Below are 13,855 nucleotides of genomic sequence, written 5' to 3'. Positions count from 1 at the left end.
CTGACAGGAATACTCGTAAATGTTGGCCGGTAGAAGTCAAGATTTACAGTAAAAGCTCAAGTCTTCAAGATTTCAGCTTAAATTAGCTGAAATAAGTTTTATATCTCTCCTAGCATCTATATACTTGGCATTACATTAATGCGCACTTGCAGTGAGCTGTTAGAATGGCCTGATCGAAATTTTGGAGTAGCGTCTATGCTAACTCTGGAGTATCTGAACGGAGTTCTTTTGGGGCAAATTTACGACTGCATTCCTAAAAGGTGAGACAGCTCACCTTGGCCACCACCACGTTTTGGAGAAATCGAGCCCGGCACTCCTTTGGGTGAATCAGCAAAATCCCATTCGGGCTTAGGGATTACTGTGGCTTGTCTTCTTCATCTCGAAGACTTGGCATTAGTTTCAAGATCGCCACTGCCTATGGACGAACCCTGGTCTGTCGGCTGATGTCTCCTTCCCCTATTAGCTGTCAGTGAGATTCATATTTACAAAGCTTGGCAAACCAATGGCGAAAGCCACAACAACAGCACCAAACGGAGCAGTTGAGTAAAGATACACCAGCGTCCCAATCGGGAAACGGAAAGGACCATCTGGGCACCGTATCTGTTGATGACGGATGAATTTCCTTGTGAAGATCAGTCAGCGTCGCGAGAACGATAAGAAATGGCCGTGGAGTGTATGAATCCGAATATGGTCCTGGTTAACCAGATATATAAAAGGACCTCAACGACCCATTCAAAGTAACAAGGCAGATGAACATATGAAATGCAATTGGCAAACATGCATTCTGAGCCTTCCACATCCCGCTCCCAGGGAGCATCTCCACCACCAATTGAAACTCCAGTAACTGAATACAGTGAATATGTACGTGACCACGCTCTCCGATGTGCTCCATGAGTTGAAAGTTGACAATAGATAGGAGTTCTCCAGCGATGTAGCCGTGGTAGGCATGGCCTGCCGCGTGGCAGGAGGAAACAACAGCCCAGAACTTCTCTGGAAATCGCTCCTCAGTCAGAAGAGTGCTGTCGGCGAGATTCCAGAAATGCGCTGGGAGCCCTACGCTCGTCGAGACCCACGAAATGCAAAGGCTCTCAAGAATACTACCAAACGTGGCTATTTCCTGGATCATCTGGAGAACTTTGATTGTCAATTCTTCGGGATTTCCCCTAAAGAGGCCGAACAGATGGATCCTCAACAGCGCGTGTCACTTGAGGTAGCTGTGGAAGCACTCGAGGATGCCGGAATTCCTACCAAAAGCCTGTCTGGGAGCAACACAGCAGTATTCTGGGGTGTCAACTCGGACGACTACTCCAAGTTAGTGCTGGAAGATCTGCCGAACGTCGAAGCCTGGATGGGCATCGGTACCGCATACTGCGGTGTGCCCAATCGCATTTCCTATCATCTCAACCTGATGGGACCTAGTACTGCGGTGGATGCGGCCTGTGCTTCATCTCTCGTCGCCATCCACCATGGAGTCCAGGCCATCCGGCTGGGAGAGTCTCAAGTCGCAATTGCCGGAGGCGTCAATGCCCTGTGTGGCCCAGGATTGACTCGCGTCCTCGACAAAGCTGGGGCTATCTCGTCTGATGGATCCTGTCGCTCTTTCGACGATAACGCCAATGGATACGCCAGAGGTGAAGGTGCTGGCGCTGTCATCCTCAAAAGCTTGCATCGTGCCCTACTGGACCATGATCACATCTACAGCGTTATTAAGGGCAGTTCCGTTGCGCAGGATGGAAAGACAAATGGTATTATGGCCCCTAATGTGAAAGCACAACAATTAGCAGCACGCAATGCTCTCGCGGCTGCAAATGTCGACCCTCAAACCGTGCACTACGTGGAAGCTCATGCCACATCTACACCACTGGGTGACCCAACTGAAATCTCCGCCATTGCAGCCGTCTACGGTACAGGTCGTTCTGCTGACGACCCATGCTATATCGGGTCTATCAAACCAAACATTGGTCACCTGGAAGCCGGTGCGGGTGTTATGGGCTTCATAAAGGCAACCATGGCCATCCAAAAGGGTCTCCTTCCACCCCAGGCCAACTTAAAAAAGCTCAATAGCCGGATCGACTGGGCTACGGCCGGCGTAAAGGTCGTCCAGGAGGCAACCCCATGGCCTTCCTCGGACCCCATTCGTCGGGCAGGGGTTTGTTCATATGGATATGGAGGTACCGTTTCTCACGCAGTCATTGAGGAGTTTGGTCAAATCTTGCAGCCAGACCCACTGGATGATGTGACAGTTACTGGACCTGGCATTCTGTTACTTTCCGGTCCCCAGGAGAAACGGTTAGCCCTGCAGGCCAAAACTCTGCAAGAGTGGATGACGGCTCAGGGAACTGAGCATGATCTGATGGATATTCTCACCACATTGGCTACACGAAGAGACCATCATGACTACCGAGCAGCGCTTGTGGTTGATGATCAGCTTGATGCTACTCGGGGTTTGCAAGCATTCGCTAACGGGGTCGACAATCCGTTCAAGACCCAGAGTCGGGTATTGGGCGCAGATGTTAGCAAGGATGTTGTCTGGGTGTTTTCTGGGCACGGTGCGCAGTGGCCGGACATGGGAAAACAACTCATTCACAACCCTGTCTTTTACGGAGCCATTCAGCCCCTCGACGAGCTGATCCAAGCCGAAATCGGCCTGTCGCCAATAAAGCTGCTCCGGACGGGTGACTTCGAGTCTTCTGATTGCGTCCAGATCCTAACCTATCTCATGCAAATCGGGCTCAGCGCCATACTTCAGAGCAAGGGCATCACTCCACAGGCTGTGATTGGCCATTCAGTTGGTGAAATTGCCGCAAGTGTTGTGGCAGGAGCTTTATCCCCTGTAGAAGGCGCGCTGATTGTCACCCGCAGAGCGCGGTTATACCGTCAGGTCATGGGCAAGGGTGGCATGATTCTTGTCAACCTTCCTACCAAGGAGGTTGAGGAGATTCTGACCGACCGGACTGACCTGGTGGTGGCCATTGATTCATCGCCTTCTTCTTGTGTGGTTGCCGGAGACAAAGAAGCAGTGGTACAGGCTACAGAAGACTTCAAGACACGGGGCGTGAAAACTTTCACCGTGAAGAGCGACATTGCTTTCCATAGCCCAACCTTGAATGGTCTTGTCAATCCCTTGCGGGATGCTCTCGCAGAGGCTCTGTCTCCCACTAGCCCCGCTATCAAGCTATACTCTACCGCACTGGTCGACTCTCGCGGGCAGGACCTTCGCGACGCAGCTTACTGGACCGATAACATGGTCAATCGGGTGCGTCTCACCTCCGCCACGAAAGCGGCCGTTGAGGATGGATATCGCCTCTTCCTTGAAGTCTCAAGTCATCCAGTCGTGTCTCACTCTATCAATGAGACACTGATGGAGACCGGGTTGGAAGATTTCGCAGTCATACCAACTCTACTTCGCAACAAGCCGACTGAGAAGCATATCCTGCATAGCATTGCACAGCTTCACTGTCGCGGTGCGGAAGTGAATTGGATGGCACAAATGCCCGGACCCTGGGCTACCGGTTTGCCTACTACAACATGGATGCATAAGCCTATCTGGCGCAAGATAGAGACAGCACCTCTTCACACTGGCCTCATGCATGACGTTGAGAAGCACACGCTTCTGGGACAACGCATTGCAGTATCGGGCACTGACACTGTTGTCTATACCACGCAACTGGACAATGAAACCAAGCCATTCCCCGGAAGTCATCCCCTGCACGGGACCGAGATTGTTCCAGCTGCGGGTCTGATCAATACGTTCTTGAAGGGTACTGGTGGCCGTATGCTTCAGAACGTGGTGCTCCGTGTTCCAGTCGCCATCAATGCTCCACGGTCCGTTCAGATCGTGGTTCAGCAGGATCAGGTCAAGATTCTTTCCCGACTGATCCCTAATGAGCCCTCAGTACTGGATGATGATGCGTCCTGGGCAACTCATACTACAGCGTATTGGGATCCGGCAGTACTAGCTTCAGAAGATCGCATAGACCTCGCCGCTGTGAAATCAAGGCTGCCCACCAAGCTGGCAGACAACTTCTCGATTGACTATCTGGACAAGGTGGGCGTCTCCGCGATGGGCTTCCCCTGGGCGGTAACCGAGCATTACCGCAATAATAAGGAAATGCTAGCGCGTGTTGATGTCAATCCTGCGTTTTCGGGAGATGCGCCTCTACCTTGGGATTCGTCCTCCTGGGCTCCGATTCTCGATGCTGCTACCTCCGTTGGTTCGACTGTTTTCCAAACAGCTGCACTACGCATGCCAGCCCAGATTGACCGTGTCGAGATCTTCACTACGCAAGATCCACCCAAGATCGGCTGGCTCTACGTCCAAGAGGCCTCCGATACAGCACCAACCTCTCACGTGAGTGTACTTAACGAAGCGGGCGATGTAGTTGCCAAATTTACCGCCATGCGTTTCTCCGAAATTGAGGGCACAGTCGGTGTCAGTGGCAGCATGGAGAGCCTCGTGCATCAGATTGCCTGGCCGCCTGCAACCCCGGCCGAAGAGCCCTTGTCTATTACGACGGTGATTCTGGTCTCGCCCGATGCTAACGCCCGGGCCCAGTATGCCGCAACACTGCCATCCCAGATCCGGTCTTTCCAATTTCCTGCTGTACAGGACCTCTTCAGCAATGCTTCATCTCTCCCACTGGAGAAGGAAACCGTAGTGGCTTACATTCCCGGGGCTGTGGCCTCGCTGGCGGATGTTCCAGCAGCATCTGAGTTGTTCACTTGGAACCTCCTCGAACTGATCAAGTTCATCGTCAATGGCTCTCTGCCTATCAAGATCTTCACCCTCACCGACAACGTAAGTAATGGTCAGACGGTCACTGCACTTGCGCAGTCCCCATTGTTTGGCCTGGCTCGCATCATCGCCTGTGAGCATCCGGATATGGGATCCCTCATCGATGTTGAAGAGACCACCGTCCCCCTCGCAGCAATGCGATATATCCAAGGCGCGGATATCATCCGAATTAGCGATGGAGTCGCCCGCACCGCCCGGTTCCGCAGTCTGCCGCGTAATAAGCTGCGCCCTCTGAGCCAAGGTGCTCGCCTTCTTCCTCGCCCCGAGGGCACGTATCTGATCACTGGTGGACTCGGCGTGCTCGGACTTGAGGTCGCTGACTTCCTGGTCGAGAAGGGAGCCAGGCGTCTGCTACTCATCTCGCGACGCGCTCTTCCCCCTCGTCGGACCTGGAACCAAATCAGCCCGGATCTCCAGTCAACTATTGACAAGATCCGCCAACTGGAGAGTCAAGGCGCGTCGGTCCATGTGCTTCCACTTGATCTCACGCAGCCGGATGCAGTCAAACAGCTATCAGAGGCGCTAGATCGCCTTGCCCTCCCTGCGGTGCAGGGTGTCGTCCATGCTGCTGGTGTTTTGGACAACCAACTAGTACTGCAAACCACGCGCGACGCCTTCAACAGGGTTCTGGCGCCCAAGATCTCGGGTGCACTAGCTTTGCATGAAGTATTCCCCCCCAAGAGTGTTGATTTTTTCGTCATGTTCTCTTCTTGCGGAAACTTAGTCGGCTTCACCGGCCAAGCCTCCTACGGTAGCGGCAACGCGTTCTTAGACACTCTTGCCACGCACCGGGCCAGTCAAGGGGACACGGCCGTATCATTCCAGTGGACCTCCTGGCGAGGTTTGGGAATGGGCGCCAGCACAGATTTCATCAATGCAGAACTTGAATCCAAGGGAATCACAGATGTGACCCGCGATGAGGCCTTTTCTGCTTGGCAGCATCTCGCAAAGTATGATATTGACCACGGTGTAGTCTTGCGAAGTCGCGCCTTTGAAGACGGGGAGCCAATTCCGGTGCCTATCCTCAACGATATCGCAGTTCGACGCGTCAGCGCAATGCCTAGCGGCGGGCAGGTGGCTGCAGGTTCCAATGGCAGTGATGCAATGCCTACATCGGGGCCAGCACTCAAGACATACCTGGATGAAAAGATTCGGGAATGTGTGGCCAAGGTCTTGCAGATGGCGGCCAGTGATGTGGATTCGAAGGCTGCCCTGGCTGATCTGGGTGTCGACTCGGTCATGACCGTTACTCTGCGCCGCCAGTTGCAGCTGACATTGAAAACCGCCATACCTCCTACCCTGACGTGGAGTCACCCCACTGTCAGTCATTTGGTGACGTGGTTTACTGAGAAGATGAGTAAATGATGGATCTCGGCTTTGACGGGATTTGCTGCTGGGTGAACGATATCTACGATCCACGGTAGTTTTTCATGCTTTTTGCGACACAGATTGGCATGTGTGAAGTTTCTTTTTCTTGCTATAGATAGATCTTTGACTCTGTTCCATATATCGCTTGCTTTGCGTTGTCTCAAACATCATTGATTTTGATTATTCCTAGAGCTTTGGTGATTAGATCTAGTGATATGTAGTCTTAGGATATGATATAACTTGGTCCGTTCTCAGACCTTTTCTCTGAAAGAAATGTATGACCACGTAAAAAGGGCTGGCAAAATAATAGGTACATGAATCCGCATCACAATATTTACGGCAGATCGATACAGCACCACAAAAGGAGATCCGAAGAGTGAAAGCATGACATTATTAAGCGCAGCATCAGAGTCGTATCACTTATAATTAGAGATAAACACGTACAAGCCCGGATGCTGATAGTACCCTGTCCTTTGTAACATGAGTTCAGGGAGACCAAGAGGAGGGAGGGGACAGGGCGGGTTTTCATTGTAGATGCAAAGGGAGAAACAGAGATTTCACCTATGAGAAGTTAAGGACAGAAGAGTGTAAGTGAATTCAAGTAAGTCAGCAGTGGACCTGTGCATCAAAAACAAAAAAACGGGAAACGAAGAGACAAAAAGAAAAACAGCCCCCCATTCCTGGATCCATCTTCCTAAGTGGAGCGGACTAGGGTCTCGTGGTATTAAATAAAGATTGGGACATGCAATTCCACTAAGTCAACTGGTGAGCTTAATGAGCTCACTCAAATCACAATTCAAATTCGATCTGCAGTATGATTTATCATAAAAGAGACTGAGCAACTCAGGGACACCCTGAATAAGCCACGAAAACAAACATCAGGTCATTCTATTCACCACAGCTCCACCAATGGTTGCATGCACGCATTGAAATTGCCATCTATCCCTCAGTAAACCGGGAAAAAACATTCTCGGTCGCAGTAGCATACTCTCTCTGGATAGTATCCCGAATAACTTCATTGCGCACAACAGGTTGGCATGGGTAATCTTTGGCACAGTAAAGGAAGCCATTATGATACCCAGTCACAGGATCACTATCCATCAGACCCTCACCCGGCTGGAAGTCAAACGCCCATACCAGTTTCGCAATGGCCAGGAACATGTTGCGCTCGGCAAGGTGGATGCCAGGGCAGATGCGACGTCCTACTCCGTATCCGTAGTGGTCGCGACGCTCCCATGACCCTGCCGCATATTCGGGGGCTAATTGAGGGTGGTTGGCGAAACGCTCTGGGATGAAAGCGGCTGGATTATCGGGCTGAGAGGGATCCATGTGTAGGCCCCAGGTGTTGATCACGACTGTGGTGCCTTTGGGGAGGAACTTGCCATCGACCCAGTCGTCTGTATAAAGTCCGTTGTTAAAAGATACATGGATAGAAGAAAGAAGAAAGGGACAAATAAACGCACCTTCTCCCAATGCATGTGGGAAACAAAGTGGAAGAATCGGCCTCCACCGATGGCCTTCCTTGACGATCATATTGATATAGGGCAATCGCTCAAGATCTGCCCACACAGGAGATCGACCATGCCCAACAACAGCATCAATTTCCGCATGTGCCTTTTGTTGGACCTCGGGATTTTGAATCAAGGCTTGTACAATAGCCAGAGTGAGACTGGAACTCGTGTCAGAGCCACCTTCCATCAAAACACCGCCAATAAAGGCCAGCTGGTGCGGTGGAAGATGATATTTTTCTTGGCCATCCAAGACGTGATCCATGAATGTGCCTTGATTGAGACCACCTTCTCGTCGCTTGATCACCTTGCTCAGAATGTCCTGATAGAGGGTCTCCATCTGTACGCCAATGGCCTTGGCTCGGCTAATGTAGTTGTTGAATAGCCATTGTGGCAGCAATTTCATCCAGGGAAATAGGTCTACTGGGGGTGTTGCGCCGGTTTCCATTACCTCAGACCATTCCTCCATGAGTTTGTAAAGGCGTCGCATGTTCGATCCATCCTTGCTAGCCGTCCGGATTCCGAATACTGTAAGAGATGTTTAGGAATATATCTGTAGTGAGTATAACAAGACTTACCAATCGAGTTGGTGATACTGTTACTGAATCGCTTGGGGTGGGACATATGGTGCTCGGGGTCGACTTGGTAGTCATGCACAAGCTGGATAGCTTCAGCGTTGACTATCTCGAGATGGTGGCTGTCGACCATAGACTCCATCAGATGTTGGTGAATCAATCGTCGAAATGTGCGCCACTGGTCGCCATAGTGCATGACTAGCAGATGATTACCTTGGGTGATGAGTTCGTGCGATACAAAGGAATGAGGGCGATGGCTGTAGATGCCGCTCTTGCGATCGACGACTTCTTTGACCAGTCGGCGATCGGTGATGACGGCCATGTTGCCATTCCCGATCTTCAGCATGTATAACCCGCCATACTTGGCGGCCCATTCCGTAAATCTAAATACAGGGTATTGCTAATAAGAACTACTGCTCTCGGGTAAGTGTACTGATACATACTTGACGTGGGTATATTTCTTGGGAATCTGGTGAATATTTCCGATGAAAGGCAGAGTAGATGGACCTTGGTCCAGATCAGTAAGACTTTCAGTATAATCTGTGTATCTTAAGCTCACCGTGGGGCATAGTGCTGATCCGGTGGCCGTAGGTGAAGGCATATCGTGCGAGCACGATGACTGGTAGCAAGACCAGTAGTAACAACAATAGTGGTTCCATTCAGGCTGATTATTGAATTTACCTCGAATGAATCAAGGGCAGGACTTATAGATTTACGGGCGACTGGCGAGGGGTTCATGTATCGTCAGTATGCAGTGCTACCTAAAGGGGATGGCTTGCCTAAAGGAGTGTCCTCCTCACTAGATTACCATGAAAGGGAATGATTTTCTAATCCCAAGAAGGCTCTGAATAATCTCAAGCAGAGCCAATCTGATGGCCTAAGCAGGTATGCCCTGGTACAATGATCCGAATGTTTGATTAGAACAATCATTGCTAATAGAAGGGAAAACTATCATCTTGCTAAGAAGCATCATGAAAAGACTGAACCCATTCTGATCACTAGATAGGATGGTATGACTCTTGTATTAATTTGAAATTATGCTATCGAGAAGAAACTAATAGTGGGAACACGGGTCGAACAAATGTTGCACCAATGTTCTTCCACTTCTGATCTACTGCCTCTTCAGAGCCTCGCTTGGTCCAGGATCCCTTTCAGTCGCGGGAATAGCTCCAATGCTGCACCACTATTGACCTGTAGCTTGGTCTCATATGACATATCATACTCCTCTAAGAATCGCGTGAAATGCTGAATAGCATCACCCGGAGCATTGGGAAAGTCACTTCCGAAGAGCACATGGCCTGGTGCAGCGAACTCAAACAGCGCCTTCAAAGTGACCGGGTTGGACGAGATAGCTGTATCAAAGTAGAAGCCTCTAGCATCCTCAACTAGCTCTTCCGTCGACAAACCCAGCGTTTGAGGCATCAAAGGCAGCATAGTAGCAGCCCGATAGATGAGATACGGCAAAGTCCCACCCGCGTGGGAGAGAATGATCTTGCATCCTGGATAATCTCGAATAATACCACTAGTTAGCAGATCCATCGCAGCTCGACCAGTCTCGTGCGGATAGTCAAACATAGGCTGTGGAAGCCAAGGGTTGATGAGCTGCGTGTCAACCGGATGCGTCGGGTGAATGAAGACCACGGCACCACGGCGACTGAGATCAGCCCAGATAGGTCGGAACGCTTCATGGCCCAGATAATGAGGACCTGAGCCATAGCGTGTAAACAACGTGACTCCGTCGGTTTGAAGGGTGTCATAGGCGTAGTCAATTTCCTTCAAAACAGCCTCCGTGTCAAATAGGGAGGGAACCGAGGCGAAGAAGCCATATTGGCCGGGTTGGGCATCCCGAATAGCAGCAGCTGATTCATTGCAGCTGCGTGCTAGGGCTGCTGCTTCTGCAACTTCTGGCTCGATTGCTGGCCCCGGTGCAGTGACGGAGAGAATGGTGGTTGTCACTTTCATCTGTCGTGCCATGTCCTGGTCTAGTTCCAGTGTCCAAGGGGGTATATACCAGCCGGAAGGATCTCCTCCTGCACGATCCAAGGCTATTAGAGGTTAGCTAAGGAAGCTTTTTGCACAAAATTCTGGGACTGACCTTGACGCATAGCCGGAGGGTAGAAATGGTGATGCACGTCGATTTTAGTCATGGCGGTTAAGCAGTTGCAATATTGCTTGATTGAATGAGTTCTTCATGATGGGTGTCTTTCATTCAAATAGAGATAACTAGCGATCAGTCCATGATTATCCGATCTGCCATTGCTCTAGGTCCAGAGGAGCTATCCTAACCTCAGAGCAGGCATTGCCACGTACATACAGGCGGGCGCAAGATCTCCGAACGCTAGTCCAGGGTATTGAGGACTCCCAGGAATTATCAAATAAAAGACAAGAGAATAGTGAGTCTACAAATTGCGGACAAAGAAGTGCATGGATTGGGTGTGCTAAAAGAGGAAATATCCCCCACTCCGCAACTCCTTACGTTCTTCCTCCATATTCGTCCTTCACAACACACTCCCTCTAGACAGTGGTGTTTCCACCCGCGGGGTTCGAAATAAACACTTTCGTGCTGTTATCCAATCCGAAAGATGAGGCAGTGGTAAACGTATCCTCCATCCACTGGAACTCGAAGATCTGGTTGGCGGAGTTAACACGCGCCCGTGCAGCCCAGGGCGAGATGACTGTCTTGCCCAGAATGCGCGATGTGGCCGTAAAGGAGCCCCACGCAGTGACATTGCCGCCATTTCCAAAGATGTGATCGATGGAAAACGGCCCGCGGTCCCAATACAGACCGACGCGGGTGAAGATGTCGATGAAAGCCTGCGGACCCACGTGGGTGTGTGTACCCGCCCAGGGCATGATGCCGTGCAGAGTGGGATTGTCGAATGTCAATGAGATGTATGTGCAATCGAAGGTCACCAGCTCCTTCAGGAGGTCATAATCGGGATCCGGCTGCGTGTTGAGCACCTTGTTGAAGACTGACACCGGAGTGCGTTCCCAGTCACTGGGACCCAGTGGAGGCGCGCTGGAACCGTAATTCCCCGGATAGCTTTGGGCGGCTACTAGAGTCCCGGCGAGGCTGATCCAAATGGATGTCTTCATTGCGAAAGGTGAAAAGCGGACAGCGGCTTGGAATGGCTTTTGAAAGTTCCGGCACCAAGTTCGATATACTTATGGCTTTCCTCGAAACCTTCAAGGCATCAGCCCACCTCGATGGGGTACTCCGCATGTTGAAGGCCTTTTTGGATCTGAATACAAGAAGTACCGGACTCCGAGAGTTCCACTGTCTCCTTTTGGCTCTACGGTGCTTTTCAGCGATTCTCCACCTCGGCCGAGGGGAAAGCTGATGGACGGCTTGAAGCAGCGCGGTGCTGATAAACCATGAAATTTGCTGTTCAATGCATTCACTCCGCATAATGCTTTTTTTCAGCGAAAGAAATTGGAAAACTGGGCAACCGACTATGAGATTGACATCATACATTCTCCAAGCAGCCGTCACAGTTGCTGTAATTGGCGCTGCAATCCCGGAGGGACCAAGCTCGCAAGCCCACCGCAATGAGCATGCTCGACGCATGTTGGGATCCTCCTTCGGGATCCCCAAAAACCAAACGTTTGACTACCTCGTCATTGGTGGGGGCACTGCGGGCTTGACTATTGCGACCCGACTGGCTGAACAGGGCGCCGGTACTGTCGCTGTGATTGAAGCTGGAGGCTTCTATGAACTGAATAATGGCAATCTAAGTCAAATCCCCGCCCAAGACGCCTTCTACGTTGGCACCGATCTCGACGATTGGCAGCCCGGCATCGACTGGGGCTTCCATACCACCCCTCAAGCGGTAAGCCATCTCATTCGAGCACAATTAAGATCAAGGACTGATATTGGAATGTGATCCAGGGTGCCTACGACAGGGTGAGTCACTACGCACGAGGCAAGTGTCTAGGAGGCAGCTCGGCACGCAACTACATGGCGTATCAACGCGGCACCAAGGCGTCGTACCAGCAATGGGCAGACGCTGTCGGGGATTCTAATTATACCTGGGAGAAATTTTTGCCATTCTTCGAGAAGAGCCTTCATTATACCCCCGCTAATTTGTCTTTGCGCGGGGCCAATGCCAGTGTCGCTAGCGATCCTACTGTCCTGGGCAATGGCGAGGGCCCCTTGTCCGTGACCTATCCTCATTACGCCCAAGCATTTGCGACGTGGGGGCAAAAGGCCCTTGCTGAGCTTGGGTTCAAGATCCGCAAAGGGTTTCAGAGTGGAGCGCTGATGGGTCAGTCGTACGGCCTCTATACGATCAATGCCACGACCATGCATCGCGAGTCCTCCGAGACCTCTTTCCTCCGTCGGGGTCTCACTGATCCAAATCTCACAGTTTTTCAATCTACTCAGGCGAAACGCATCATCTTTGACGACAAGCGAGCTGTTGGAGTCGACGTGGAAATAATGGGTCATAAATACAGGCTTTCGGCACGAAAGGAAATTGTACTCTCAGCAGGAGCTTTCCAATCCCCCCAGCTACTCATGGTCTCAGGTGTCGGCCCCGCAGCCACACTGCAGGCGCATGGTATCCGAAAAGTGGCAGACCGGCCGGGCGTGGGCCAAGGCATGCAAGATCATATAATCTATGCCCCGTCATACCGAGTGAATGTTCTCACGCAGTCGGCCCTGCTAAATGAGGAATTCGAAGCCCAGGCCAACCGCGACTACAACGAGCGAGCCGCGGGGATCTATGCCAATCCCACCTCAGATATCCTGGCATGGGAAAAGATCCCGGAACCCAAGCGGTCGGCCTGGTTCTCGAACCATACCCTTAAGGTCCTCGCAGAATATCCTGACGACTGGCCGGAGGTGGAATTCCTCACTATGGGGGGATATTTCGGTTATCAAAAGAACTACATTCGAGACAACCCCAGCGACGGCTACAACTACGCTTCTATTGCGGTATCGCTTTGTACGCCACGCTCGCGGGGCAATGTCACGATCTTGTCCTCCGACGCTGCAGTGCCACCGGTGATCAACCCAAACTGGCTCACTGATTCAGTAGATGTCGAACTAGCCGTGGCTGCTTTTAAGCGGACCCGCGACTTCTTTAAGACCACTGCCATCAAGCCCATTCTCATTGGCCCTGAATATTTCCCGGGTTCAGAAGTCGCCACAGATGAGCAAATTCTGGATCATGTCCGGAAAAGCTTCGATACTATTTTCCATGCCTCCTGTACTTGTGCTATGGGCAAGTTAAATGACCCCCTGGCTGTGGTAGACTCTAAAGCTCGAGTGATCGGTGTTGATGCCTTGCGTGTGGTGGATGCTTCGGCTTTCCCACTCCTACCACCAGGCCATCCCCAATCTACCATCTGTAAGTGATCCGTTTCTCGTAGTTCCTCCTTACGGACATAATATCTAACTTGGAGTAGATGCACTGGCAGAGAAGATTGCATGCGACATTTCGGGCAATTGCTAACAGAGCATGGAGAATGTTACACGGGACATAGCATGAAGTTGAAGTAGAAGTAGTCTCGTGTGCCTTTCATTCTATCATGGAAACTACCAACATTAATGAAAGCTACCTGAGAGTGAAAAGCACAAGCGGGCAACTACATCACATCTCTTGATC

General features: G+C 51.2%; 5 protein-coding genes across 5 annotated transcripts; 2 read left to right on the top strand and 3 right to left on the bottom strand.

The window, feature by feature from the left end:
• Positions 1–777: 777 nt before the first annotated feature.
• Positions 778–6,160, top strand: N7508_006959 (type I polyketide synthase; the record flags this gene model as incomplete). The annotated part of the gene is made up of 2 exons (XM_058465025.1): positions 778–861; positions 917–6,160. The coding sequence occupies 2 exons, from the start codon at positions 778–780 to the stop codon at positions 6,158–6,160; spliced, it is 5,328 nt and encodes a 1,775-aa protein (XP_058318878.1).
• A 942-nt stretch (positions 6,161–7,102) lies between these two features.
• N7508_006958 (cytochrome P450) lies at positions 7,103–8,905 on the bottom strand (the record flags this gene model as incomplete). Its single annotated transcript, XM_058465024.1, has 5 exons — positions 7,103–7,560; positions 7,627–8,199; positions 8,250–8,629; positions 8,690–8,753; positions 8,806–8,905. The coding sequence occupies 5 exons, from the start codon at positions 8,903–8,905 to the stop codon at positions 7,103–7,105; spliced, it is 1,575 nt and encodes a 524-aa protein (XP_058318877.1).
• A 463-nt stretch (positions 8,906–9,368) lies between these two features.
• On the bottom strand, positions 9,369–10,393 carry N7508_006957 (amidohydrolase family protein; the record flags this gene model as incomplete). Its single annotated transcript, XM_058465023.1, has 2 exons — positions 9,369–10,291; positions 10,342–10,393. The coding sequence occupies 2 exons, from the start codon at positions 10,391–10,393 to the stop codon at positions 9,369–9,371; spliced, it is 975 nt and encodes a 324-aa protein (XP_058318876.1).
• Positions 10,394–10,760: 367 nt separating this feature from the next.
• N7508_006956 (nuclear transport factor 2 family protein) lies at positions 10,761–11,342 on the bottom strand (the record flags this gene model as incomplete). Its single annotated transcript, XM_058465022.1, has 1 exon — positions 10,761–11,342. The coding sequence occupies one exon, from the start codon at positions 11,340–11,342 to the stop codon at positions 10,761–10,763; it is 582 nt and encodes a 193-aa protein (XP_058318875.1).
• Positions 11,343–11,701: 359 nt separating this feature from the next.
• N7508_006955 (GMC family oxidoreductase) lies at positions 11,702–13,702 on the top strand (the record flags this gene model as incomplete). Its single annotated transcript, XM_058465021.1, has 3 exons — positions 11,702–12,076; positions 12,136–13,597; positions 13,656–13,702. The coding sequence occupies 3 exons, from the start codon at positions 11,702–11,704 to the stop codon at positions 13,700–13,702; spliced, it is 1,884 nt and encodes a 627-aa protein (XP_058318874.1).
• Between the last annotated feature and the right edge of the window lie 153 nt (positions 13,703–13,855).

This window comes from Penicillium antarcticum, assembly GCF_028974205.1.
Source record: "Penicillium antarcticum strain IBT 31339 chromosome Unknown utg000006l_segment0_segment0, whole genome shotgun sequence".
Classification (NCBI taxonomy): Eukaryota; Fungi; Ascomycota; class Eurotiomycetes; order Eurotiales; family Aspergillaceae; genus Penicillium; species Penicillium antarcticum.
This window is presented reverse-complemented; position numbering and strand designations above follow the sequence as displayed.